The sequence below is a fragment of the Schistocerca cancellata genome, chromosome 1 (assembly GCF_023864275.1).
Source record: "Schistocerca cancellata isolate TAMUIC-IGC-003103 chromosome 1, iqSchCanc2.1, whole genome shotgun sequence".
Classification (NCBI taxonomy): Eukaryota; Metazoa; Arthropoda; class Insecta; order Orthoptera; family Acrididae; genus Schistocerca; species Schistocerca cancellata.
In genome coordinates, this window is record NC_064626.1 from 1,287,355,285 (window position 1) to 1,287,370,290 (window position 15,006).

At 40.3% G+C, this 15,006-nt stretch overlaps 1 protein-coding gene across 6 annotated transcripts in view; it reads right to left on the minus strand.

Moving 5' to 3' along the window:
• The window catches only part of LOC126095120 (lysosomal alpha-mannosidase-like), a 292,752-nt gene that overhangs the window by 61,823 nt on the left and 215,923 nt on the right, over positions 1-15,006 (minus strand). For all 6 annotated transcript variants that reach the window (XM_049909857.1, XM_049909838.1, XM_049909864.1 and 3 more), the window contains one exon: positions 8,240-8,439. In XM_049909857.1, coding sequence (XP_049765814.1) covers positions 8,240-8,439 — 200 coding nt within the window. The remainder of the gene's footprint in view (positions 1-8,239; positions 8,440-15,006) is intronic.

Below are 15,006 nucleotides of genomic sequence, written 5' to 3' on the forward strand. Positions count from 1 at the left end.
TGTTGAGGTTATGCAGAAATGTGGATAGAGTGTCTTCATCCTCATATCAAATCACAAAGATGTCATCAGTGAATCTGAACTAGGTGAGGAGTTTGAGGTTTCTGGGTTGTTGGGGAGGATTCCTCTCAATGGCCCATGAATAGGTGGACATAGGATGGTGCCATGCTGATGTCCATTGCTGTACCATGGATTTGTTTGTAGGTGATGCTTCCAAAGGAGAAGTAACGGCGGGTGAGGATATAGTTGATCATGGTAACATGGGAAGAGATTGTAGGTTTGATGTGGTGTCTTATATATAGGTGGGTAGGTTATGGGTAATAGGCTTAAGTTGTTGGTCCACTAGAGCAGAGATTCTCTGTGTGGGGGGACAGTAACCAGCTACAATGGGGCATATTGAGTAGTTGGGTTTATGTATTTTACTGAGCAAGTAGACGGTAGGAGTGCTGGGAGTGGTAGGGATGGGGAGAGAGGTAAGAGGTAGTCTCAGGGATGAGGCCTTAGGATTTAATGAGGTACTCAAGATCCTATTGGATTCCTGGAATGGGGTCACTATGGCAGGTTTTGTAGGTGATCAAATCTAACAGTTGATAGAGCCCCTCCACCTGATAATTACTGTGGTTTGCAACCACAGTGGCGGAGCCTTTGTTGGCAGATCAGAATCAGATTTTAGCTGGTGGATTGTGGTTGTTCCTGCCAATTGTGAGGTTGGTTTCCCTGTTGAGAGGTTTAGGGGATGATGATGAGGCAGAGTTTAAGAAATTCAAGAATATTCATAAGGGGTCATTTAAGTGCAGTGGGGGTGGATCATAAATGAATGAAAAAGTGAACTGAGTCAGGTGGAGTTCAGTACTGGTTCATGAACCTTTCCTCCAAAAGCCTTAGGTCCATGAAAGTTCCAGTCATTTCCAAAGGCTTTACCTTTTGTCGTACTCCAAAATTCATTCATTCTGGACTTGTTACAGATGTTCTCTCCTTCTCCTGATACCTTTAGCAGAAATACTATTTTGCCACTAGAACAGAGATTGTCTCTGTGGCGGACACAGTAACCAGCCACAATGGGGAATCCTGAGTCCCAAGCGAAAACCACTACTGAACCCTGGTCTACTCAGTTCATTCTACATCCAACTGTGATCCATCCCCACTGCTCCCAAATCACTACCCAGACTTTCTTAATCTCAAAGTTAGGCTCACCATCATTCCCTGAATCTCTCAACATGGAAATCAACCTCACATAGACAGAAAGAACTACAATTCACCATCTAAAAACTGTTTCTGACCTTATAAACCCACTTGCTGACAAAGGCTCAACCAATGGGTCATGAACGACAAGGATTACCTGGTGGAGGTACTCCACCAGGAGTTAGACCTGACCACATACAAACCATGCCATAGTGACCCCACTCCAGAAATCCAACAGAATCTCCAGTCCCCCCTAAAATTCTTGGCCCCATCCCAGAACCTCTCCCCTGTGACTATCTCTCTCCTCACTCTTACAACTTCTCATGCAATCCTATCTTTTACATGCTTACTAAAATCCATAAACCCAACATCTCAGGATTCCCCATTGTGGCTGATTACTGTGCCTCGCCGCCACCCAAGAAAATTTCTGCTCTAGTGGACCTACACATTCACCCTATTACCTGTATGGTTACAGGTAATAGGCCGAATTTGTAGGCCCACTAGAGCAGAAATAAAGACACGAGCTATTTCCTACACCGACTCTGCGCAGTGCCTGTTTCTTAACCACACAGTGCACTGTTCATCATTCTTGATGACATCTTTCTCTAAACTAACACTCACAATGCCCAACTGTCTTCAACCCTACAACATCCTTCCTGGTCACCATGACTAACTATATCATCATTCACAACTATTTCTCCTGTGGAGGTATTACCTACAAACAAATCTGTGGTACAGCAATCACACCATCCAATGCCAACCTATTCATGTGCCACTTGAGCAGTGGTCGTCAAACTTTTTTTGCTCAAGAGCCAATATTGACATTGAAGAGTGGTGCCAGGACTGCATATGTTCCAATATTATTATTAATTGGTAACCTACATAAATCAGTATCTTATAAGCCTTTCTCCCCCCCCCCCCCCCCCATGCCCAATACCCAACCCAACAGACAAGCTGTAGTAAGGGTGCATGTTGGCTACCAGGCCCCAGAAACTGATCATTAACAGTTAGCACCATTTCGAACACTTCATATGAACTGTTCTCTATTTCAGATTGCTGGCACCATCAGTGATCCCAAACTTGTGACATTCTAATTGCCCGACGAAATGTACTCTGTTGCCTAATAGAGCAAATGATCTAATGATTAATATTAATTCGTTCCTTTTAATGTGTGTCAGGGCGCTGATGACCTCGATGTTGAGCGCCCATAAACCCCAACACACACACACACACACACACACACACACACGATTAATATTAATAACAGTGACTATACTTGTATTCAAATATGTTGTGCAATATGAGACACAATAACAAAAGTTAATACCTCTTAAGATATTACTGATGTGATGAAGCAAGCTGGGATAATTTTAATTCCCCTCTTGTTTTGCCATCTGCCTCCTTAAATTCATTTTGTTACTTTTAACTATTTACCAATAGCATACATGAGTAAAATCTGCTTTTTCATATAAGAGAAAGGCTGGCCCTCAGTTTTAAAGAATTTAACACAAGATCTAATCTTGTATTTAGTTTTATGTATGTAATTGATTTTCTAATTTATTTCCACTATGCCTAGTTAGTATCTTTTATTATAGGGTGAAATCGGTTACTGTTTCTTAACTTAAATTCTATTGTTGACAAATAAACAAATATAAATTCTGGGTACTAATTACAAACATTTGGAAGATGAAATACTAGTAATCTTATAAAGTATCTATTTGGCTCAATTCAAAAACTAGCCCTGAATTAATTCCTAAGTAATTAACAGTTTGTTGAAAGTATTGTTTGTGTAATGATATTTGTTAATTTCTTGATTTAAACAAATAATTCGGCCTAACTCTTGCAGTAGAAGAAACTGTTAAAAAGACGCAATTTTCAGTGTATTCAGTTAATTGAATGAGTTAAGTTTTAATTCTAATTTCTGGAAATTAAGCATTGAACAATGTGCAGTTTCAGCACCTATTAGTGTGATGACACATAAAGGTCAGATTTTTGGTCACGAGATAGTCAGTCCATAGCTGAGTTTCAGACGAGAAACCTGTGTTGGTTAGAACAATAACAATGCTTCCAATTAACTGTGGAATAAGTGTTAAACAATTAGGCCGTGTGTAAAAACAATGACAGTGTCTGCTTCATAGGTTCCTTTCTATTCTTCGAGAATGGTGAACTTTGTGGTTAGGTTTTACTGCTCGTAGATGATCAATAGTAAACTATTGTAGCAATATGTGGGTGTTCATCTGAAAACTATTAATGAGACTTATCAAAAGTGTATGTATATGAGGGGTTGGGAACAGTGAAAGTACAAGACTGTGAAATGCCACTAGAATCTGTTGGCAACATTATTTACAGTAGTCATTGTCCAAATTACAAACCCCATTTTTCAGCCAGTGTAGCAACGCAGCACCAAGGATAACAAACGAAGAAATAAATAAAGTACGTGGAACCGCTACACTGTCTCTGTAAGTATTTTTCTCTGTTACTGAGCAGGTAAATTACACTCTTAGGGAGCTCTTAACCATCAATTTTCATAACATGAGTGGGTGCATGGTGTACTGTCTATGTATAAAGTGTGCCTATGACAAATAACATTGTCTTGTATCATTACATTGTTGCTTTACATCTGTGAGCCTGTATCTATTCCATCATTATTGCTTGAGCTAACACTGTGATAAGTTGTGTTGCCATATGTCCAAGAAAGCAGCAGTAATATATGATAAAAAGCAAGCTATGTGAGGGAAAGGTTAGGATCCATGTAAGAAAATGATCCAAATTCTGAGCTAGTAGCACAATCCCACAGTTAGACAATTGTCTATGAAATAATTGGCAAAAAAATAAGCAGTTGCCTGGGATCTGATGCACCTGTGCTGTTTAATATTTAAAGTGGGTCATTACTGTATGGTAACACTTGTATGTGGCAACAAAATCATATTATGAAAGTTTATTTTATTACTGTTTAACTAAGCAGTGATTTATTTCATACAATGTAAGTTTATTTTATTGCTGTTTAATTATACTAAGATTAAACTGTGATACTGCTCATACATGCTTACCTTGGTAACATAAAGACAGCTACTCTTGACACATATAGAAAGTACGCAGTGCACACACTTTCATTATAAAAAAATGTCGTGCCCACTCAAGCATTAATGAACCCTCTGCCAGGCACTTAGTTATGAATTGTAGAGTAGCTATGTACCTAGATGTAGATGCACATACCCTCTTCCCTCCTCCCTCTGAGAATCTCCTCCACCCCCTCTCCCCCCACTCTGTCCATCTAATCCTCCCCTCTCTCCGTGCCCATCTAATCATCCTCCCCCCCTCCCTATATGTCTATCTCCTCCCCCTCCATATCTGAAAAGAGAGAGAGAGACAGGAAGATGATGAGCAGAGAGAATTAGGGGAAGAAATGTAGAGAGAGAAAGAAGAAGAGGTCATTAATAGATAGAGTGGGGAGGACGACATGGAGAGAGAAATGGATGTGAAGGAGATGAACATGAAAAGGAAGGGGAATGGGATGGATCTAGTGAGGGGGAAGATGACAGAGAAAGAGGGAAGAGGGGATAGGTCGAGAGAGAGAAAGAGAAAGAGAGAGAGAGCTTTGTAAGAGAGAGGTGGTAGAGAAGATGGCAGACAGAGGAGGGGGTGGAAGAGGGGCAGAGAGAGGGGGAGAAAGATTTTCTAAGGACAGAGAGACGGAGGAGGTGAAGATAGGGAGATTGGAGAGAAGGAAGTAGACAAAAATTCTTTAATTCTGTCCATGATGCAGTTTAAATTTCTGGGTTATCCTGCACTGTCATACTACTTCGTTTCTTCAATACTCTCTTTGGATTTCATATTTATGTTCAGAAAATGCTCACTCAGTTTAGTTCTATGTTTGCCTGTTGGGACACAGTGTTCAGGAAGATAGACAGGCTGTGAAAGCATAGAGCTATAACTGTGATGCCACCAGTAACCTGGACAACATATGAAATTCCATTTTAAACCATGTTATCAGTTGACAGTGATTTGGATACACATCGTAAGACGAAAAATCTGCCAGGGAAGTAGCCGTGTTATTTTATTATTACTTTTATTGTTCTTGTTTATGTGTTAAATTGGTCCCACACAGAGATTCTTTTGCGGTTATTCAGATTGTGAAAACTTGACCATCAAAATGCATAGATCCTACTGTTTTTTACACGGTTAAGTACGTGACTGAGCTGACATTCTAACTTAAGTTTTTACAACGACAACCTCATATCCACTATGGATAAAATCAACAGACAGAGAGAAATGTGGAGGAGATGGACAAAGTGAGGGGACTAGACAAGTTGGACAGAGACAGTGGGAGGAGGAGATAGAGGAGGAGAGGGTCAGATAAAGGGGGAGATATACAGGCAGAGGGAGAAAAAGAGATGCACAAAGAGAAGGCAAGGAGGAGTGGATGGACTGAGGGGGGAGGGGGGAGTTAAGATAGGCAGAAAGGGGGGAGAAGAGTAGATGGTTACAGAGAGGGAGGAGAAAATGGACATAGTGATGGGAGAGGTGGAGGTGACAGATGGGGAGGGAGGAAAAGATGGAAAGAGTAAGGGGGAGGAGACGATAAACAGAGAATGGGAAACATGAGATGGCGAAAGAGGGGGTTGGGGAGAAGATGGACATAGATAGGGGGAAGGATGTAACATACAGTAAGAGGGGAAAGGAGGAGGTGTCTGTCCCTCTCCTCCTCTCCCCTCTGTCTGTCTCTCTCCTCTTCACCCATTTCCCTGACACACTCCTCCTCTCGCCATCACTGCCTATCTACTCTTCCCCCTCTCTCTGTCCATCTAATCCTCTCGTCTCTATCTGTCCGAGTAATCCTTCATTCTATTTCTGTCGACTTCCTCCCCCTCCTCCAGCCCTGGGAAGAGAGGGCAAGTAAAAGATGGTCAGAGACAGGGGAAGAAAGAGATGGACAATTAAAGGGTGAGGGGGATATGTGCAGATAGAAGTGTGAATTGGAGGTGGACAGGGGAAATGGAAGAAGGAAGTGGACAAACAGAGAGCTGTGAGAAGAGATGGACAGATAAGAGGTTGGCAGATGAAATCAGCAGAGAGAGGGGTGAAGAGGGATGGAGAGAGTGAGAGGGAGGAGGAGATTACTGGGAGAGTGGTGAGGAGGAGGTTATCAGAGAATGTAGGAGGGTCTGGACAAAGAGAGGTGAAGGAGGAGATTTACAGAGTGAGGGGAAAGAGAAGATGTACAGAGAGAGGTGTATTAGGAGACGACCACTGAGAGGTCAGGGAGGAGATGGACATAGAGACGGAGTTTGTGGTGATGGATAGAGAAGAGAAGGAGATGGACAGTGAGGGTGGTGCCTGTGGGGGGGGGGGGGGGTGAAGGAAAGGAGAAACTGAGAGGGAGGAGGAGACCATGGACAGAGATAGAGGATGGAGGTGGAAATGGACAGAGAAAGAGGGCAGAGGAGGAGACCGACTGTGATACTGGAGAGAAGGTCAACAGAGAGAGGGGGTAGGATGAAAAGAGAGATGAGATAGGATGTGAGGAACAGAGAGAGGGGGCTGAAGGGTATGGACTACTAGTAAATTGGAATAAATACATACCTGAGCAACACCTGGTGTTTGGCTAGTATACATTTAGAAATGGTTGGTTTAATACACAGAACATTTGTCAGTATAAATAATACAAGTTAATCTGGCAACACTCCATAATTGCTAAAAAATGTATGGGAATTTGATATACATCCCAGTCTCAGGTATCCCTGAGAATTTTGTCAGGATGCAAATTTTGGCTCCTTATTGGTACTTCTCTCGCTTTCAAGGTATGGAACTCTAAACTGTAATAGATGATATGGAATATGAATGAAAATGGTCTCAAAAAGTTCTTGACTCATCTACTTCAAACTTTTATATTAACTGCCGGCCACAGTGGTCTAGCGGTTCTAGGCGCTCAGTCCGGAACCGCGCGCTGCTATGGTCGCAGGTTCGAATCCTGCCTCGGGCATGGATGTGTGTGATGTCCTTAGGTTAGTTAGGTTTAAGTAGTTCTAAGTTCTAGGGGACTGATGACCACAGATTTTAAGTCCCATAGTGCTCAGAGCCATTTGAACGATTTTTTTTTTAATATATTAACTTCTAATAACCATTCAGATGGACATAGGCTACACATATTTTTAAACAATTTTTAGGTTTTCTGTTAAAACCAACTGAAATATAGAAATGGTCTGCAGTGCTGTGGAAATATGTGGTTTCATTTTATTTCTCACAGTCAGTTGTAAAATAAACATATGACAAATGTAAGCTACACAGGAAAGCTAAAATATTTACATCACTAAGCAGTGTCCAATACGAATCCCTACGCTACAGTTTACATGCATTTTTAATACTTTTATAGTAATAATATTCTATTTACATTACTTGCATTCCAAAGATATATCTATACCTTACAATAGAATCAATACTGCAGTGATGAACTGATTTCTTGTGTTTCATGTCACTTCTTCTTGTAGGTAATTCTTGTCTTGAATGTGATTTTAATCCTAGTTAAGCATAAATTCAGTTCACTTCTTCAGTTGAGAAAGAGCCTGTGATATTTAAGGAACCACAATTTTCATTTTTGAAGATTCTAAGTGAAAAATGGGTAAAGGAATACATAATCACAACCAATCACAATGTACGAGAAATATTGAGTGGTGAATAGGAAACTGAATTTTGCTGCCCAATCAGTATTCCAAGCAAAATTCTTCTTAGAAACTTGCCATACAGACAGTCTCCCCCCCCCCCCCTCTCTCTCTTTCCATTTTCTTTTGGCACCCCCCTCCCCAATCAAAGGTACCCATACTCACTGTGGTTAGTCATTAAATTATACAGAATCAAACTGTTAATGCAGTTAATTCAAAATAAAGTTGGTCTGACCCTTCGTTTAAGGGCTAAGCTCTACATTTCAGATTATAAGTAAATTAAATACAGCATCAGTGGGTACCTGAGGCATTTATTTATTTATTTACTTTTGAGAGAGAAGGTAGTTATTTGCTCATTTGTATTTCAAATATGGAAACGAAAAAATAAAAAATAAAATTACCGTAGAGCTCTTTCAGTAATGTTTCCACAGTGCTGAAATCCTTCTTGTATGAGGCGACTGTAATCTTCAAACACATTCTGTCTTGCTGTGCCTGTAATGGCATCATGATGTTGCATGATTCCCAGTGCTTCACGCAGATTACTCAAATGCTCTTCATATTCTTCTTCCACATCTGCCAGTGCATATAATTGCTTGCAGACCTATAATGGATACAATAAATTCTTCTAGTTAATGACAGCAGAATAAACAACACTGGCATACGAGAAAAAAGCAAGGTAACTACACTGACAAATAGTGTAGTTATACTTCTTTTAATAACATATGAATGCATCATTTAGAATGCAAACATTTGTTAAGTTCCCTTCATGTCTTTATTACTGTGACTCATGAGGTAATTGTACAAATCACGAAGTAACTTCTACAGCATCAGTATCAACAGCTGCAATATTTGAGTACTTGCACAATGAGTTAGTTTACTTATTAATTCTATTACATGCTTCTGAGTGCAAGCAAACAACTGATAACTTTTGTCTCTGAGCATTAGTGCTTTATTCTGAAATTCCTTGTTTCTTTCTGTGTATATAATAAATAAGTTTATGTGTAAGAATTTATACTGTTACTTCTTGCTGTCATAACTGTCAGCACCTACAGATTTGAACAATGGCAACTGTTGAAAACCTGATTCAATAGTGCCCAGCTTTTGTGGTAGAGAGAATCAGCAGCCCAACTTACAACAGTAGAAGTACTTCGGTTTCACAAAAAATTTACTTTGTTTACTGTACTATTTAAAGCAAGTTCTCTGATTCTCTCACACGCCTAGTTAGTTCTAACTAAAAATACAAGCTGGATAGGAACCGTTTTTGTTGTATGTGGACTCAAAGGGAGTCACCTGCTGTCTGTGAACAGTTCGAAGCTGAGTTACCAACGGCTTCAGATGCTGCCCTGGTCTGCAGCTGCTGTCAGGGTTCTGTAATGATAACTGTGGCTCTCATGATTCTTGAGCTATCTGATGTGTTATCTTTAGCTACAGGTGAGCTACAGACTGTGATGGTGTCATTTCATCTGGCCAGGTGCAGAACTTCATGATTTTATGTTCCAGTGCTAGGAAGTGATTGAGCTCTTCAAGGAAATAGGTATCACATTAGGAAAACCACTGTTGACTCAATATGATTACTTGCTGGGAGAGGAGGGGGGAGGGGTAGCTATTTCAGGACATAGAAGGGTCCAGTGGCTGCTGTTGAATGCACTAAGTACAACCAGCAGCCATTCATGACCCATTCTAACACCAGTGAAGCCATGTAGTTTGAGGCCATTCTTGATTCCATTTAATAGCTGACTGAAGCAGGGAAGACAAGTACCAAAGATGGTAATCAAGGCCATGTTTTATCCAGAATCCTATGATTTGCAATGGGACAAAAGGCTTCAATTAGAAGCTCTTTCAACTCAGTGATGATTTTGGGTATAGATATCTCGACCTGTGCAATTTAGTGGAGAAATATAAGGCCCCTCATATTAGGTCAACCAAACAATATGTTCAGAAAACAGCTATTCAAATAAAAGAGTATGTGTAATAAGCAGATGAGGCTTCATAGGTTACAAAAATTTCTCTACAGAGTAACTCAGCAATCAAATGTAGTAACCGCTATAAGAAACCGAGAGGAGAGGGTGTGACATTCACCTGCTTTATTTCCTTGTTGATGGTCCTCGGTGTCAATGTACTGTGTTGCTATACTGGCTGAAAAATAGGGGGTGGGAGTCAAACACCAACTACTTTAAATGATGTAGCCGACAGGTGCACATTTGCGTTCCACAAAGTTCTTTACTTTCATTGATCACAACCCCCCCCCCCCCCCCACCCTCATGCCAATAATACACAGTAGTATGGTCAGTGCACTATTGTTTAACTTTTGATAAGCCTCATTAATAGTTTGCATGCAAACATCAACATATTGCTACAATAGTTTACTGTTGGACATCTACAAGCAGTAAAAACCTAACCACACATTTCACGGTCTTTCAAATAAATTGACCAGACACTGCCATTGCTTTAACACATGGCCTATTGGTGTAACACTTATTTCTAAGTTAAGTTGGTGCATTGTTGTTGTTCAACACAGGTTTCTCGTCTGAAGCTCAGCCATGGACTGACTGTTTTGGGACCAAAAAAATCAGGCCCTTACATATACTTACAACAATAGGCACTGAAACAGTGCATTGTTTGATGTTTAATTTACAATTGAATTTAAAACAAATTTTAACTGCATTCCTTAAGAAGAGGTTTAAGTGAATGCTCAAGAGGGTGGGATACACGGGAGTTCACATTTTCTTGCAATGACACAGATAAATTTACATTTTATTGCCACAATTTCAGTAAAACTACAAGTAACAGCATCACATTTTATCTTTAAGGGAGTGCTTTTCTTAGGAAGTTTCCCCCACTCTTATACCTTATAACTCTAAGTATTCACTCATTTTATAGAAAGTTTGTTTGATGATGAATAATTTTAGTTTCCTATTGAAAACCTGCACATTATTTATTTCCTTTTTTATATTGATAGGGAGAATATTGAAGACGAAACTTCCTGGCAGATTAAAACTGTGTGCCCCACCGAGACTCGAACTCGGGGACCTTTGCCTCTCGGTCGGGCACACAGTTTTAATCTGCCAGGAAGTTTCATATCAGCGCACACTCTGCTGCAGAGTGAAAATCTCATTCTGGAAATATTGAAGACCTTCATACCTGACTCAGTAACTCCCCTATGTACTTTAGTGAGAGTTGCAGAGCCTTGGTGAAAATTTTTCACCTGTCTTGTGTCATGGTTGTGGATGTCACAATTTTTCTGAAACAATTCCCTGTTGTTGGCTACAAATAACATCAGTGAGTATATATACGGACCTGTGATGGTAAGTATCCTGAAAGATTTGAAGAGACCTCTGTAAGATGCCCCATTAGGGACCCTCACTGCTCATTTTTGTATTCTGAAGACTTTTTCAACACCTGCAGCATTTCCCCAGAAGATTATGCCATAGGAGAGAACAGAATGGATCATCAGCAAACATTACTACTTTTGCTCTGTTATTAATTGTGATTGATAGATCATTAATGTAGATCAAGAAAATTAGTGGCCAAGAATAGAGCCTTGTGGGACTCCATACTTTATATTTCCCCAGTCTGATTTTAATGCTGTACCTGTCCCCCTTAAGAAACCCTTTGCTTCCTGTTATGTTAGTATGATTCTAACCAAGTCAAAGATTTGTCATTAATGCCATAATGGGGAAGCTTTTTTAAGAGTGTGTTGTGATCTACACAATCAAATGCCTTGGCAAGGTCACAAAATATCCCCATTGGATACCTTTTGTAATTTAGTTCACCTAAAATTCCATCCATTACGTTAAATATAGCTCTGTCTTATGAAAGCTGAACTGTGTAGGAGGCAGTAAGCCATTTTGTTTAGTGTGACTATAAATCCTATCATACACTGTTCTCTCAAATACCTTTGAGAATACTGGCAGCAGAGAGATTAGCCGATAGTTGGATATTTCATCCCTTGCTCCACTTTTGTGGATTGGCATCACTACTGCATGTTTTAATCTACCTGGGAACATATTATGGTTTTTTTCAATTTCTTTATGGGTTGTACTTCTGAAATGGAGTGCTACTTTATATGTTATTTGCATGTGGTTAAGTAGTTCAATAGCTTCTGTGTGAGACTGTTTATTATGGTTCACTGTTTTTTCAGCTATAGTGAGAAAAAAATTGTTGAACTCTGAGGCTGCAACTTTGTGTTTATTATTGTCAGGTTTTATGTTCCTATTTTTCTCACTTTTTATGATGTGCCATATGGTTTTTATTTTATTGTTTGAGTTGCTAATTTTTTGTGCATAGTGCAACTGTTTGGCCTTCTTGATTACACTTGTTAGAATTTTACAGTATTTCTTGTAACGTAACTTTACGGAGGGGTCTGTACTAGTCCTCTGTTGTACACACAGATCTCTCTTTTTGTTACATGATATCTTTATGCCACAAGTTAGCCACTCTTTCCTTTTACTACAGGTTGGTTTGATTTTAATCTGTCTTTGGGGGAAAGAAACTTCAAAATGTTTAAGGAATAAGTTCAGGAATAAGTTGAACTTCTCATTCACTGTGTTAGCCTGGTATACTTCCTCTAATTGTTCATGGCATAAATTATTTCTGAACAAGCAAGTAGATTCAGCATTTATTGTTCTAGCATGTTTAACTTGGTTACAATGGCCATGTGCTGTTTCTCTGCTGGCAAGGTTTAGGGTTGCCATTTGACCATCGTGATCAGACAGACCATTTATTACTGCCCATGTCATCACTTCATTGTAATTTGTGGGATCTAGGAACAGATGATCAATCAGGGTCTTGCTGTGCCCAAATACTCTTGTTGGGAATGAGATCATGGGGAGCAGATTGAAGGTTAGCAGTAGTGATGTTAATAGTTTCTGATTGTTATTTTTTGTGAGTAAGTTTATGTTAAAAGTCACCACATATGATGAGTATTGTTTCTATAAAGTTTAGTAAGAACTGTTTCTAGCTGAGAGAGAAATTTTTGAATGTCTTAGGTACCCTGTAAACTGTTACTATGATCAGGAACTATTTTTCAAGCTCATTAAATAAGATGGTGGCTAGTGTAAAAATTTGTTGTGCATCTCTGAGAAAAAGTGTGAATTTTGCCGTGCAAAAGAAAAATTGTGACAGTTGTAAGGATAAAATTACAAAGCTCAGCGAACGGGTGTCTAGTTTACAATTTATTATCAGTTCCTTGAAGATAGATATCAAGAAACTTAAAGAAGAAAAAAGTGAACGGAACATGAAATACTCGCGCCATGAAAGTACGAATATGTCGGAGAATTGGACGGAAGTGAAGTACAAAAGACGCAAACAGATAATACAAGATACAGAAAACGGTGAAAGAAACATAAATGTAGTGAATGAAAATTACTTTCAAGCTGTTTTGACTACAGATTGTGAAAGTGAAGTTAACAGTGCGAGTGTACCATGTGGAAAGCCAGACGACTTTGTGAATAAGGAGGCTTTCCTGAAGACCCAACAGCTGCTTCCCCTGGCCTGGTATAGGTTTATAGATGACATCTTTGTGGTCTGGACTCATGGTGAAGAAACACTCCTTAATTTCCTCCATAACCTCAACTCCTTTTCGAATCTGAATTTCACCTGGTCCTTCTCCAAAACCCAAGCCACCTTCCTGGATGTTGACCTTCATCTTGTTGAAGCTCACATCCACACCTCTGTCCATATCAAACCCACAAACAAACAACAGTACCTTCACTTTGATAGCTGCCATCCATTCCACATCAAACGCTCCCTTCCCTACAGCCTAGGTATTCATGGCAAACGTATCTGCTCCAGTGACGAATCCCTCAACAATTACACCAATAACCTGACCAGTGCTTTCCTCTCCCGCAACTATCCTGCAGACCTTGTCCACAAACAGATCTCTCGAGCAATACATTCCTCCCCGTCCAACAACAATGTTCCTACCCCCAGACCACACAGAAGCAACCCCCTTGTCACCCAATATTATCCTGGCCTCGAAAACATCAACAAATTACTCCGCCAGGGATATGATTTTCTCAAGTCAACCCCCGAAATGAGATCATCCCTTGACAAAATTCTCCCCACACCACCCAGAGTTTCCTTTCGTCAGCCCCCTAACCTCCGTAACATCCTTGTTAAACCCTACAATATTCCCAGACTACCTTCTCTACCCAGCGGTTCCTACCCCTAAAACCGACCCCGCTGCAAAACCTGCCCCATGCATCCCCCCACAACCACTTACTCCAGCCCCGCTACTGGTAAAACGTAGACAACTCAAGGCAGGGCCACATGTGAAACTACACATGTCATTTATCAACTGACATGCCTGCACTGCACAGCCTTTTACATCGGCATGACAACAACTAAACTGGCTGAGCACATGAACGGAAACAGACGAACTGTCCGCCTAGGAGATGCCCAATACCCAGTAGCGGAGCATGCCCTCCAGCATAATTCTAGGGACCTAGGAACCTGCTACACCGTTTGTGCCATTTGGCTTCTCCCACCCAACACCAGTCCTTCTGAACTGCGGAGATGGGAACTTGCACTCCAACACATCCTTTCATCCCGCCATCCCCCTGGACTGAACCTACGTTAAACAACCTCACTCCCATTACTCTTCAGTCTTCTCCTCTTTCCCTTTCCTCTTAGCCATTCACACATCTTTTCATCCTGCATAGTTGTGTTTATCTTTATACTATATACCTCTTTACTTCTGTATGCATCCTCTTTGGTTTGAAGCTGGCACAGTACTTACAGTAGAATATCTTTGGCTTCCCTCTGACAACCATGCCTCCATCCTTGTTACCCTCCCTATTTTCCTTTCCCTGTTGCTTCATAACCTGGGTTGTGAGTAACTGAATCTCCTTCCCTTCTTCCCTTTCTTTCCCCTCTCTCCTCCCTGATGAAGGAACATTTGTTCCGAAAGCTAGGAACATAAATTTTCGGTTTTGTTTTGTTTTATGTGTATCTATCGGCTGTACTGAGCTGAGGTAAGTACTGGCCAGCCCCTCTATCTCTTTGTTAGTATTTATCATAGTATGTATCTACCATTCCCCTGACTCAGATGATAAAACTTTTTTAGATAATTTTGACAGTGTACTCTGCTACATAACGAAATGGAAACAGTATGTAACTGTAATTGGGGGAGACTTTAATTCAAGTTTTGATGTAACATGTAACAAAC